Here is a 14,939-nt window from a genome sequence, read left to right on the forward strand (position 1 = left end):
TTTTTTTTAAGTGTGCTTTGTTTCAAATTCAACTTCACGTTGCACTGAGATGAATCTTTTTATTGCATCAAACAGCAGTATAGCATGATAAATACAATATAAGATTTACCCTTGTGGAGAAGGAAAAAGAAAACAAAACAAAAAAAAAAGAAGAAGAAGAAGAATGGAAAGTAGTTGTATCAAATGGTTCCACTGGTGAAAACACAGCAACCTGCAGGTGTAACTCATGAATGTGCCGATTGTTGGTCGTGAAGGTAAAATGCAGTGCTTAAGGCCGTCGATGTAGATGCACACAGAGATCTAGTTCATGGAAGAAGTCAGCGCTGAAAAGTGCTTTCATGGAGACGAATGGTTGTTTGTTTGTTTTTATTCCCTTTATGAACTCGTCAATTCACCTCATCCGGCGGCAGCGGAACCACCTCCAGAAGGAATAAGTCGGGTGATATTCCATATTTTTGTTGCTAAAAAAAAAATCCCATTAAAAGATGAAAACCAACACTTACGAGTATAGTGTCCAGAAATACTCACCCGAGCACCAAACGTGGATTAATCCACCACTGAAAATAGTCCCCAACTAATTGCTTTATTACCTTCTCTTAAATTATAAAGCCACAGGCAGTGTGGGGGGAAAGTATTGAGAGAAGTTGTTGGTTTTGGTCTTTTTTTTTTTTTTTAAAACGGGATTTGTTAACAATAATAAATAAATATATAGAATACCACCAGGTCCTATCATCCTGTAACCGATGGTGTAATTCCCCATTTATTCTCAAGCGTAAAATGTTTCTGTAAATGTTATGAAATCTACAGTTGAAAGCACTTCCGTTGCTGAGAAAATAGCAGTAGAGCTTGCAAGCTTCTATAAGGGGGAGGGGGGGGGGGGGGGGGGGGGGTCAAAGATCTTAACAACACAAACCCTAGACTAGTGATCTAATGTGGCTTTGTGTTTCATTTCTTCCTTATTTCTAACAGAATGAGTGGAAACAGCTAAAAAAAATAACTGTACTTAAATACAAGTTGCTAAAATTGAAAAAAAAACAAAACAGTTAAGAGTCTAAATTTAAACCTGTCCCCAAATAACAGATCCATCTTTTTTCAAGGAAGTACAATAAATCCCTTCTAGTATTTCCAAGTGTAATGCAACACAAATCACAGCCACATTCAGCTGCGTAAAGACTACTGTGAAAGTATGCATAGGTCTAATAAGGATAAAACAAAAGTGGTTAAGGAAAACTCCCAAATGATTCCAACGACACCAAAAGGGCAACGCGAGCCGTTTTGTGTGTGTGTGTGTCGAGGGTTTCCGAGGTACTGTGCAGCGAGGCAGAGCGCCAAGCTCAGGTAAGGCTTCGTGGTGCTAAAAAAAAAACAACAACAACATATCGGTAGATCAGAAGGCAGGCCGTAAAGAGCTTTTTGCAGCGAGTCAAGCGGTCAAACATTAAGCTTATAATCACAGTACAGATTTTTCGAGTGGGGTTTTTTTTTTTTTTTCCGGTTCAAACGTCTTTACAAGCGTTAAAGATGCAGCATAAAAAGGCTTCTCAGCAAACAGGTACAGCTGAAAGATATGTGGAAACATCACTCGCACTCCACAGGATTTAGGTTTTTGTTACTCAAACTGAGAGATGTATTAAAAAAAAAAAAAAAAAAAAAAAGCGTTAGGACATTGTTAGTTTTGTCATCCAATGACATGATTGAAGATGTTCCCAAACCAAAAACAAAACAAAAAAAAAAGCTCAGGCAGAGTGGGAAGATGCAGGGAAAGTTACTGCTTCGTGGGAAAAGGTGCAGCTCCGAACGGGTCGAGCTCCACCGGCTGCGAGGGCGGAGGCTGCTGCTGCTGCTGGTGGTGGTGCTGCAGCTGCTGAGGTCCGCTGTGGATGACCAGTTCTGTGAAGGGCACCGCCCCGAAATCATCCATGACTTTGCTTTCACCGAGAGCGCCGTGAAGAGAACTCCAGGTCTTGCCGTTGGCCGTGCCCATGTCGCCCTTGCTGTCAGCGAGACCTTGATACTGGCCGTGACGGCTGCCGTCCGGAGGATGGAAAGGTTTGGCGCCGAATGGGTCTAAAAGAACCTCGTCTACCGGCAGAGAGGCTCCTTTGTCTTTCCCTTCAGACATGGTTATATCAACACTGATGTTCTCTTTAGAGTCAGAGGTGCTTAGGAACTCGTTGCTGCTCTGCGAGTCTCTGCGGCCGACCTTCTTGTGTCTGCGGACTCGCTCCGGCGTGCGGTAAGTGGGCTTGTTGGTCTTGCGGCCTCCCGTCGGCGTACCGTGGTGCCGTTTGCCGTTGCTGCTGCCGGCTGACGCCTCTTGCTTGGTTTTTCTCTGGCGTGACGACAGCTTCTGGAGGCTGCGCTGCTTCAGCCTCTGCTGCTGAGGACTCGACTCCTCAAAAGACGGCCGGAAGATATCTTCTGCGCTTCTAGACGTGGTCGGAGGCGGATCGGTGGGGCCCGGATGAAAGGGAGAGAAGCCAAAAATGTCAATGCTCTCGGGGGAAATGGGCGGCGTCTGGCCCATGGGAACGTCGCTGCCGCTCTTGCCTGACTTGGAGAGGTTCCGATTGAACGGCGCTTTGGTAAAAACATCAAACTCGTCCGTGGCTTGCTGCTCCTGGCTGACTTGCCTGAAAGGCGCTTTGGCAAAGATGTCCGTGCTCTCCGAAGGTCCGGCAGGCAAGTCTCCTCCGAGGAAGGGAACGGCACCGAAAACATCTACAGCATCCACGGCCGAAGCGGCTCTCGCTCTGCTGGGCGACTCGGGAGGAGTGATCAGAGTCATGCCGGCGTCCCCCCGAGGACTCCTCCTGGTAGCCGCAGCAGCTCCTTTACCGCCCGCAGGTTTCTTTGAGCGGGTTTTAACTCTGTTGGGGTCGTAGTCTGAATCAGAGCTATGCTTGTCTTCGTCTTCCTCGCCCTCTTCCTCGGAGTCCATCAGCAGGGGCCTCTGCCCTAAATTCTCCGGCTCGGTGTCGTCGCCGTGCTCGCTGTTTAGGCCTTCGTCCTCCTCCGGTTCTTCATCCTCGCTGCTTTTCGGCGAAGGAGGGTCGGACTCGAAGTCGCTCTCGGACTCTTCGCCCGGTCTGCAGTTGCTCTTCCTGCTTGCTTTGTGCTCCTTGGCCGCTGGCGGCTGCGGATCCGCCGCAGGGGTCGAGACGGGCGCGGGAACGCCGACTTCCTCGTTGGTCTGCTCGGCCGTTATCACGTTGGCGCCTGCAGGGACGAGACAAAGATATAAGAGTTAAAGGGGGTTTCCAGTGTTCTTTGTTTGCATTTCAACCTCAGTTTCTTTCACGTTTTATCAGTTTTAAAATAACGAGATGAGTGAAAGCAGGAGACTCTTGATGCCAGAAGTTTTCATTTCCTAACGACACCTCTTGGCCTTCTTATACGTGGCATTAGGATCAGGATTACTTGGCTTATATCTGGATCCCCCCCCCCCTCTCCCCCTCCCCCCCTCCCCAAGTCCTTCATGACATCATTTTTCAACAAATACAAATCCCAAGTTTGTCCAATATCGAAGCAGAAGGAGCAGCGAAAGGGAATCACAAAACTCAATATGGTCTAAAAGCTGCTCTGACTTCTCTGCTCTGACCCTGCAATAAGAAGAGCAGAGCTTACAAGGCTGAAGACATTAAGACGCCAAAGCTTTTCAAGATTCATAAATTACTTTTAAAGTCAAATCTCTCCTGGTGAAAAAGATTTAAGCTCTCAGTCACTTCTTCAGATTTAAAAAAAAAAAAAAAAATAAGCTTTGTTCTTCAGTTCCCACCCTTTACTTCAACGTTTCTATAAATTCTTACGCATATTTGGCATTTGATGAAAAAATGTGTGCCTTGTGTAAATTTATTTCCAAGAGATTTGCATAATGGCGACTTAGAAAATTAGCCTAATTAGCAAGTGGATAGTCTCCAATTATATTGAAAAGAAATTGTGCCATACACAAAGAGCCAATTTATTGTTCCCTATTAGTGGAAGCTCTACATTAGAAAGGATCCCCTGCTGTGAACACAAAAATGGAAGCTTCTCCACGTCTTCAACCGTCCAAACTGGCAGGACGTGATGACAGATAAGCCAAAAGCTTTGTTGTTAATAAATGAAACAAGGCAGCAATAAAAAAAAAATATTCTCTGGAATAAAACATTAATGCAGGAAACACAAGGTGCTCTGCATCTGTTCGCTTCAACCCGTCTGAATCACAGATTATAACTTGTAATCATTCGACCTCTCGGAGTGAAGAGATCTCAGCAAAACAACACGACGTCTCTAATCATGATGAGAAGATGTCAAACTAACACACAAATTTGTTTTGTTGATGTTCCTTTGAAGGGGGAGGGGAGGGGGGTGTGGGGGGGAGTGGGGTGGAGGGGGGGAAAGCTGAAGGATTACACGCTGTGTTGGACTTTTCAGAGATACAAATAAGTGCGTGTGATTGTTCTCTTGTCCGACAGCAGCAGGAGCTTAGAGACGTCTCCGCTCTCACGCGGTCAAACCTCCGGACTGATTTGATGAAGATGATGTGGAGAGAACCGACATTTACACGACTCTGGTGTCACTCTGAAGCCAAAGGTTGCTGAAAACAAATGAATGAGGCTCATTTTATTATATAAAAAAAATAAGTCTTGCTCACAGTAAAATGATATAAAATATTGTAGCTGAAGGTCAAAAAAAATAAACATTTCAGCTTCTCAAATGTGAGAATTTGCTGATTTTTTCTCTTCTATGTCGTCTAATTATTATAAAATTGTGATTATATAGTTGATTACCTGCAAATGTTGGTTAAATCTGAATATATATTATAACAATTAATCAGAAATAATAATAATTATATGTTGCTGCTAACTTTTCAATAAAGTATCAACACTTCTCATCACATCCACACTAAATGCAAATTATATGAAAGACAGACGGCTACAAACTGCTGCTTCTGTTTGAAAGGACTGTGGGTTTTTTTCCACCTCTGGCTTCCACTTTAGTTTTATTCTGAAAAATCACTTAGAAACTCTCCAGATTGTTAATGGTTAATGTCTTTTCCACTTTGACAGAGAGGATATGTGTCTTTGAGAAGGAATAACGACAGGTCAGATGATCAAAAGAATGACGACACTAAACTTAAAACGGTTGAGACCACAGATTCCTTCCCTGTTTGGTCTCTAATAGTAGATAGATAATAGACTCAAATATCAATAAGCAAAGTAAAAACATTATCAGTCTTTTCTAAAGGTTTAATAAAGGAGAGAAATATTGAAATCGTCCTACTCCTTTGATCGCTCTTCTGTATTTTATAAAATGAACTAAATCAGAGGATCAGTTTTTTTAAAGCAGAGACTGTTTACAAAGTAAATATAATATTTTATCAGCAGGAACTCTGAATTTCAACTATCTTACTGTTAATTATACAAAAGTTGTTCTGTATATTTACAGCTTGTTCATCTGATTATTATTCAAAATGAGAATGTAAATTATTTATGTGACTTGTTTCAATCCTATTTTTGTAAAAACATATTTCAAGGCCCACTTTGCTATTATTTGCATTATGACTTGAAGGTTTACTCTCATATCACATTTCAGAGTTTTAGCATTTTACATCCTCCAATTACTGTAAGACTGCTGCCAAAAAATTTAAAGATGAAACTTTGATATCTGTGAATTTTTCTCACAATTTCTTTTGACATTTTATACATTAAAATGATTTATTTTGAAAAGACCGTTCTACCTTTTTTCCCCCTACACCTCTGACCTCCACTTGTGGAAATCAGAAATAGATCAAATTTATATGATTTTACTCTAACAGGACTGTAGAAACCTCCTCGATTGACACGAGAGGAGGATTCTTGTCTTTATATATTTACTCCATCTAATAACAGCTTATTGAACTGATTATCGTTCGATCGCTAAATTCTATTTCAAAATAAGACTATTTATCGCTTCAACTTTAATTTGAAATATATATATTACAATATAAATTTTAAGGACCTTTAAGACCTTAAGAAGACATTCTGATGCTTATACCTGAAAGGAGGCATCTTAAACTCACCATGTGTTACATAAATTATGTAAATGACTGAAATAACACTATAAAAAGAAGGAAAAATGACAATGTAAGATCACAGATAAACACGAATAAATGTAAGGTTTTTACCACCATCGATGCTGCTTATGTTTTTTTTTAATGTTTCATACACCTGTTTGTCCCGGACGAACCCGACATTTGTTTTGAGCGTCACCTTTCCCCGCTTTGGAAAAAAACCCGCTTTGTTGGCGTTTTCATCGGACAACAGACAGCTCACATAAAGACAGCCATGTTAACAACAGGAACATCTTGCTCGTGTGTGTAAAGTGGTGGAGAAGACGCTAAAACTTTCCAAATACTTTAAAATAGAGCTATTTAAAAAAAAAAAAAAAGGAATCAAAAGTGTATTTTGATTTTTAAATGTTTTTTTTATTTATCAGTAACATTCTATAAAGAAATACATTCACACTCACAGTATGATACAGGACCTTTTACATAGTCTGTTGCAAAAAAAACAAGATATGTATAAGACAACTTATTGATCTATAGGTTGTATTCTTTCTGCAGGAGAGAGGTACCAGGAGCTGCTGCTGATTTCTAGTACAACTAAAACTTTGTTTATGAAGAGTTGTAACATTTTTTTTTTCCCCCCACAACACTTCTAATGAGATGAATTAAAATTAAAATAAAAAAAAGTTCCCAAAGTTTTAGTGATCTGTTCTGAGGCTTTCTAATCTCCTCAGCAGGATGTAAAGCTGACAAAAAAAAAAGGGGGGAAACCACACCCTTGTGACAAGAGGGAAAAAAAAAAGCACAGAAAACTTGCAAGTGGAAACAATAATATAACAACATATTCAATGTCTATGTTTACTCGTTCATCCCGTAAATCCTGGGATGCTGTTTTCAACGTTTCCTCGCACTTTAAAAAAGAAAATAAAGTCCAGTTAACGGCTTCTGGTTGTCCCTTTCACTTTTCTTTTTTTTTTTTTTTTTTTTTTGGCTTTGATGGTTCGCCTTGTCCAAACTATAGATCCATCCACCAATACACATGAACAAGATGTTTCTGAGTATGGCTGTCTTACTAAAAATGAAAAATGAAAAGAAACAAAAGCAAATAAAAGCAAAAAAAAACAAACAAAAAAAAAAACCTGAACCACAAATTCCCGATAAAAGCAGGCAGTGAAATGAGCAGAAATGTGGAACAGAAGCATCAGGCGACATTAACAGTTATCTTTAAACTTACCTTCAGCTAAAAGTACATTAATACATTTGTACAAAAAAAAAAAAATAACGTATGATTCATGTCTGCATGGATGACTTAAGATGGGTTCATCTTATCACTTGCTGCACTAAAAGGCGGAACAACAGCAGCACAGTGAGGATTAACAAACATACAGCCCTTTAGGATTGTATGGATTTATATAAGAAAAACAACAACAACAACAAAAAAAATCAAAAAAATGTCATCGTATCATCAGCACGCTCTCATCAAGCATTCCTCTCAGCGCAACTGTTAACATTTACACTACCGAACGTGCCATCAGCCAGTTGATTTCAAATTAAAAAGGATTAATGCAGTTTAGAGAACCAATGTGTCAGTTCTCATCAAACTCCTATTAAGCTGATTTATAGTGTGTCGGATTAACATCAGGTACATCAGGCAGCAGGAAAACTTCTTTAACCACCAGCCAACTGATGTCGTGTTCACATCATAACGGATCAATAATAGCAAACGTTCATGTCATCCAACAAGACAGTTGTAGGATTGAAAGTTTGGTCGAGGGAGGGTTAATTAAAAATACTGTGCATTGACAATATAGAATATATAATATATAATTTGGGTTGAATTACCTTCAACAATAGATCCTTATCAAGCACATTCATTTCATTAAGCACCGAGTTCGTCTCCCGTAGTTACAACTTCGGTGTTGACATGAACGATAACAGAGTTGGAAACTCCCACAGGACGTGAACATGACATTAGTTCTTCTGACAGGCTGGTCAACAACACGTCAGCACTGGGTAGATTTAACCATCATTTACCTGCCGACTGGTTGTACGTTTTCCTTCAGTTCAACTCTACTAAATAACCTTTAATTTTTGAGCCAAATGTGATCTAAGAGGAGAATTTTATTCCTTTGAAATCTCTTGTCAGCATTGTTGGCGAGGTAAATAAAAATGCCACACAAAGGCACTTTGTAACTAGAAATGGGAACCAAACAACTACGACAACCACTAAAAAAAAAAGAAACACTTTGTATTTCTAAAAAAAAAAAAAAGGTTGATACTTAATAACTGCAGTTAAAAAAACAGACGTATAAATGTGCCGTCACACAAGCAGCAAATCCACAACTGCTGCTGCGGCGGTTCGCTGCGCAAGCTAGCTGAACCGCTAGCTGTACTGCTAGCCGAACCGCTAGCTGAACGGCTAGCATTACCACCGTAGCATATTGTGACTTTTGTTAAAGCCTCCACTTGTAGAATTTTAGTAAATTAAAGCATCTTTCAAGCTGTGTGCTGTTATCTTTTTATGATAACTCCACTAAGAGCCACCAAAGTTGGAAATAAGAGACCAAACAATCGATATTAGCTAAACAGGATACACTGGGATCAGCCTGCATGTCGCTAATAAGTTTCAAGACTTGTTTGAGGTTATTTTGAAGCGTCTCTGTCACTGTAAAATGTTCTGCTCAGTATGTTTCTTGGTCACAATTATTTGATAATGAAACCTTATCAAAATGTCGTGAGTTTGTGTTAAAAATCGATATCAAACAATATATGGTTCAGTCTCTAGTACTGATATCAGATATCGGCCTCAAAAATCCCGTATCAGGAATATTTTGATTCTACTCATAGAGGCTTTAACTTGAAATCGCTCCGAGGCTGCGCTGCCCTGATTGGCTGAGTTAACCCTCAGTGAGTGGAGCTACACAAAGTGTTTCTATTGACTGTTACACAGAAGCTAAACGGTGTCTGAGGATGTAGTTTAAAAATGACGACGATTAAATTTGCTCTGCCTTAAGAGAAATATATATACGGCTACTACTGTAACTAAAACACAAATATCAGCAGCTGACCACACGCTAGTGTTGCTGTGTTGACTAAAGTTCAACCAAAAAGACACAGACCATACAAAAATCATCCTTACATTTAAAAAAAAAAGAAAATATGGCAATAATCAGCTGGTTTTAAAAGCCAGCGGGTGTGTGTGTGTCTTTACACACAAACTAAACAACAAAAGAATCACCTGAAACTGAAACAACCAGCTGACACACTGCTGCGATGGCACAAAAACAGGAAGTTTAAAGGCTGATCAAAAATTAGTTGCCAAATTTTTTCATGCCAGCCTGTAGGAATGACACCCAGACAAACCCAACAAACTGGGTTTAATGGACCGTTCTGGGTTTTTTTTAATTCAGTATAAAATTCCCTTCAATCTGTTTGGTTTCTTCTTCTTCTTTTTTTTTTTTTTTTGGTTTTTCCTTTGATCCAATTAGAACTCAAATAGGATTTTTATATTCATTAAGTAACCAGTGAAGACATTAAAATATTCCCACACTTACATTCAAGTGCTTAGAGGATTATATTGCATCGTTATCTTGTCGTATTCTACTCTAAACTGTAGCCACTGGACTTGCATTAAGCCTGCGTGTAAGGACACAAGAGATGAATTTACTGTAGAAAAAAACAAACAAAAAAAAAATCTACTCTCCTCTAAAAAATATCTAAGTGTCTTAGCGTTGATACTGTTTATCATTAAATATATTCTATGAGTTACAAACAGCGTTTCTAAATTGCCTATCAAAAAACCAATTCACATTGAAGGAGCAGGAAGAGTACAGAGGCACAAAAGCTTATTGCTGCCACCGATATGTAGAAATACTGCACTTTATTCACATTGTTATACTGAGGATATAATCTGTGTCGGGGTTAAACCGCATGCAGTCTGACTGGTTAGTTTAAGCCGAATGAGAACTAATTTTCAGGTTATATTATAGCCGATGTTAGCCTCCAACAGTAAAGTGCACAGTCCACACAAGAACATAACGAGGCTTCATCCCTAAAAAAAAAAAAAAACATTTTAAGGAATCTTTGCATTGCAGTTTTAATGGCCGAAGAGGGTAAGAGCGGTATTTTAATGTAAACAAACGGCAAAGAGCCACAACTTTGGAAGTTCAAGTGTTTTTTTTTTTTTCTCCCAATTGGAGTTTATTAGTACCAGGGCTGAGTGAGGTTAGATTGAAGCGCTAAAAAAAAAAAAACAACGGGCTCAGAACCAGGAAGCCAAGAAGAAATCACCTGACAGTCGTGTGTCAGGTATTTTAGTTTTATGTATGAATATTTGCTTAGAATAAATTCTGAATAAATGGAGCGGAGAGAAGCTCAACGCTAGAATCACTTCAATCTGCAGCTTTGTTCACACTTTCAACTCTTCTTTAAGTAGACATTAGAATAACTAGTAAATGTGAAAAAAAAATATACAATTTTGTGAAATTCTTACTGCAAATATAACAAATCCCCCCCAAAATAATCAAGCCATGACAGACCAACAAGTGCTAATGATTCGTGTAAGTCTCAAAACTGTTTTTAATGAACGATTGTATCTTATGGCTGAAATCATCGTGAAAATGTCGACATCACTCAGCCCTCATCAGTACCAACCGCGCGTGTCGTCGTGTTCTTTACACCGACGGGTCGTCACTTCAGACTCGTTATGTTCATATTGCTTTTAGTTTCATCCAGCTGTGTTCTTGACGTTTTCGCTCTAGTCAGACAAAATTTCTTACGCATTTCTTTCTTTAAAATTTTTTTAAAATTTTATTTTATGCAAAGCGCCTCACCGTGATGCGTACCTCGCTCCGACTGTTTGATCTAGACGGGGAATGTAACCCCAGACCCCGGCGGCGTTAAGAGTCTCGCTTGTTCCTGTTACTTGCATAAATGTTTGTTATAGCGAGGCGGTTAAAAAAAAAAAAATCACCCCCAAGCTAAGTATGAAGAGCCAGAACTGACTCCAGTGAATTCAGGAAGTGCTTTATCAATTTGTTAATGCACGTTGCTTTTCCTCCTCTAATTTAGGAACAGAAGTCACCGGAAGCTCGACCCGCCTCCTCACTATACTTCATACTGGTAACAGAAGCACAACTAACCTGCTGACTGACACTGGGAAACCAAATAAAAAAATCTGTCTGATCACTGGTTTTTGGGGTCAGTGTGGCGTGGGAGCTCCTGACTGGAGGTGAACAGAAGAGCTGGACAAGGGTGGGGGGGGTGGAGGGGATGGGGAGGGGATAGGGGAGGGCAGAGAGAGAGGGGGGGCAGGTGGCTCCACAGTGTTGGGGTCCTCACGGTAGAGACTCTTCTAAGACTTGCCTGCGCTGGCCACGAACGGGACTGAGCCGAACAGGTCCTCCGGTGGGAGGGGCTTGGCGGTGGAGGCGGCAGGCTGCGGCCGGTCGGTTTCCACACTGGCGGTTCTCTCCACTGGCTTTTCTGTACGTAGAAGATCACAGAGGGGGAAGCTAATTAGATCTACAGCTATGACACCAGAGAAAATAAATACATAAACAGACACTGAGTACAAAATACTCCTTTTCCATTTAGAATAGTGCACGTTAATAAAATATGCTGAAACTTATGGTGATTGTTACACGTGAATTCTCTTCAAAAACCTTCTTTTGTCAAACTAGAGCCCATTGTTGTTCCCTGTACAAACTCACCCAGTTATGATGAAATATTATTAAAGTAGGAAGCAATCAGGGAGCTCAAAACTTCCACCAAGGCTTCAAAGTCCTCTGATTTTGTTATTTTTTGCAATATATTTAGATATTTTTATTAAGTTTAATCTGGATTGCAGCAAAATACACATTTATCCTTTAAGTATGTGCAGCCGGTCATTAGAAAATAGCAATTATGCTCTCACACTGTTAAGAACTCCTTAAAAAGTGTAAAATGTTTGATATTTCATCTCTGCAACTGCCAGACAATCAGTGAGAAGAAGTAAATCTATTGGAAGGGCTCTATAAAAGTTTAGTAGTAAGCAATGAAACGAATGAAAAGGGTCACTTGCTTGCTCTGAGCATGTCGAACTCCCGGTCGATCAGCTCCTCCTCGGTCAATTTAGAGAAGTTGTCCTCTCCGAAAGGGTTCCAGCGAGACATGTCGGGGGGGTTACTGACTGTACTGTTGCAGCTCTGAGCGGGCGGGGTGATCCCGTCGGAGGCAAGCAGAGGGTTTCTACTGTGGAGAGAAGACAACAACAACAACAACAACAACATCCTGTTACAGAAAGAATCACATGTTTTGCCGCACAAATGAGACTTATAGTTAAAACCAAAAGAGGGCGGAGGGAAGACATCTTTGCTCTCTATAGAAAAGTCTTGAAGCTTGTATATATAAAAATATACACAACAGGCACAAAAACAATGTTGTTTTTAAGTTTTAATACTGTTTTTAAATATTTATAAAGAACTTTGTTTAATAGGATATTGTAGCTAAAAAGTCACAGGTTTTTACTGATTTTACACATATCCACAATTCAGGAAACTAATTTAATAAAAGAAAGAAAATGCTCAAGATGTGGCTGAAAGCTCTGGAAAATGTCCAGTAAGTGTTCTTTTAAAAAAATAGCCAAAATACTTCATTAAGGTTTTGTCATCTTACATTATAATTAATGTTAAATAATTTGAATTAACTGAAATCATGATTATTTATTGTGGAGAGAAAAAAATCTAGGGCTCTAGTCTGCTGGTCGATATGCTCTCGTCCGACTAAACTTTCATTGGTCGAATAATCTCCGTGTTATTTTCATGAGGAGAAAAGTGCTACATCAACAGCTTTCCAGGATTAATCCATTATTTCATGCGGCGGGAGGGACAGACTAACAAATTACCTGAGAAAACAACGGGGGTGTACTCAAAACACCCCCGTTGTTTTCATAACTTTGAACTCGCCCAACCTAACGGAGACTGCTGGGTCTAACTGTACTCAACGTTTACTGAACGTTTACTGAATCTGTGTTTCTCCATAATGACACAACGAGAACCCCCGCCAGGCCAAAAAAATATTTTTAATATTTGATATCCGAATGAATATCCGTTCATTCGGAAATCGATAGCATTTGGGAGTCTTTGTGCAGCGCTGTTCCGTCTGTTGTTGCCTGGGAAACCACTGGTCGTGTAACTCCGTTAAGGAGCATATTTGCGTAGCGAGCGGGAAAGAGCGGCAGAGAAGTGACGGTGGATACGAGAGGGGCAGAGGAAAGGGTTAGTAGTAAGTTGTCAGTACAGTACAGACTACAGTGTGTCGGTTAATAAATGCTAAAAAGTCACGTCTGTTGTTTCCCCAAATGCTGGAAAAGTGAAGGAGGTTAGCTCCAAAGTTAGCAACAATGGGTTAGCATAACCTGAAGACACAAAACAGAGAAATGTGTAGCTGCTGAGTTTACTGTGCACTCTGTCCCGTTACAGTGCCCCCGCGCGCGACTAAGCGATTAGTTGAAGATTATGTACGATTTTAGTCGACCAAGATTTTATTGGGTTGACTGCAGCCCTAAAAAAACTGTGGCTTTTTATGCTACAAGGGTAGCTGGGCTATAAATCAAACATGGAATTTTTTACATGTGGCTTGACATGAACTTTGATTTTCATGGACTGACTTTCATACTGAATTACGTATTAGTGGTTCTACAGACATAAGACGCTTTTAAAACCTTGTAGAAGGGAAAAAAAGTTTGAATCTGAGCCTTCAGTGACAATATGAAGAATCAAGGTGATAAAAATATTCCAACGCTTGATTTTGGTTTGACCTGCAGGGGACGTTACCTGGGGTTAGTGTATGACGGATCCACAGGTGACGGTCCCCCCATCTGACCAGTTGCGGCTCCACTTCCAGCAGTGGGTGTGGTTGCATTGTAGGAACCCAGTGGGATCTGGAACTCAAGAGGGGACGACAGATAGGGGAGAGGCTGCTGAGCGGGGTGATGCTGCTGCTGTTGCTGTTGTTGTTGTTGTTGTTGGAGATGTTGATGCTGTTGTTGTTGTTGCTGCTGCTGCTGCTGGACAAAGGCCTGTTGGTACTGGTGCAGCTGTTAGGGAAGGAAGAGAGGGAGAAAAGGGGGAAGGGAATGAGGGACGGACTTTTGATTTCATGGCGCGCACAATGATGACCGAGATAGATGATGAAATGTTGTTAGAAACCAGTTCTGGATTTTGGAAAGCTGGGGACACAGTGGAGGGGGAGGGACGAGGGAATGAAAGTCAAACAGCACGTAGGACACCAAACTGAACAAAATGAACCAAGTTCCAAATGCAATAAAAGATCACCTGAAACACTGACTGACAATTTTAAAGCTGCGTTATCACTATGTATATCGTTTGGTGCTGGACAGGTGCCAAAACACCAAAACTACAGTCTAAAAAAGGCTAAAAGAGCTCCGCAAAGTCAGTGATAAATCTGCAAGTTGCAAGAAACCCCTTACATGTTTTACTCAAAGCATACAGAAGAAATATTTTTATGGGAATTCTCTTTAAGGAGGTGATCATTACACCGTATAACAAATCTGCAGTCACTTAGCAAAGCTGGTCTAAGTTCACAAAAGAAATGCTGTTTTGTTTTTTTTTAAATATTTAGCTGGTTTCCTGGGAATAAGAACAGTAAATGTAAGAGGTGCTCTCTTCCCCTGCTTGCGAACTGCTTCATATGTCAGGATGCAACACAGAGGAAACTGCTCGATTTCACCCTCTGTTCGATCCCCTCGTGGCTTCGCTCGGACCAGATTGCCTCTGAAATAAAACAGATGGTACTCGTTCGGTGGGAAACGAGCTAAAAATTGTGCCGCCCTAACAGTGCGTATTTGGAGGACCTGTGTTTGTGTGGTTGATGCAGTATCTGCGTAAATACTAGTTTTCTGAATACTTGG

The 14,939-nt window shown here is 40.4% G+C and overlaps 1 protein-coding gene across 1 annotated transcript in view; it reads right to left on the reverse strand.

Moving 5' to 3' along the window:
* Positions 1 to 45: 45 nt before the first annotated feature.
* bmp2k (BMP2 inducible kinase) overlaps positions 46 to 14,939 on the reverse strand; it is a 48,531-nt gene continuing 33,637 nt past the window's right edge. The window contains exons 13-16 of the mRNA XM_044332328.1: positions 13,843 to 14,105; positions 12,090 to 12,259; positions 11,393 to 11,512; positions 46 to 3,219 (exon numbers count right to left, since the gene is read on the reverse strand). Of these exons, the coding sequence (XP_044188263.1) occupies positions 1,766 to 3,219; positions 11,393 to 11,512; positions 12,090 to 12,259; positions 13,843 to 14,105 (2,007 nt within the window). The 3' untranslated portion in view covers positions 46 to 1,765. The remainder of the gene's footprint in view (positions 3,220 to 11,392; positions 11,513 to 12,089; positions 12,260 to 13,842; positions 14,106 to 14,939) is intronic.

Source organism: Thunnus albacares, chromosome 2, assembly GCF_914725855.1.
Source record: "Thunnus albacares chromosome 2, fThuAlb1.1, whole genome shotgun sequence".
Classification (NCBI taxonomy): Eukaryota; Metazoa; Chordata; class Actinopteri; order Scombriformes; family Scombridae; genus Thunnus; species Thunnus albacares.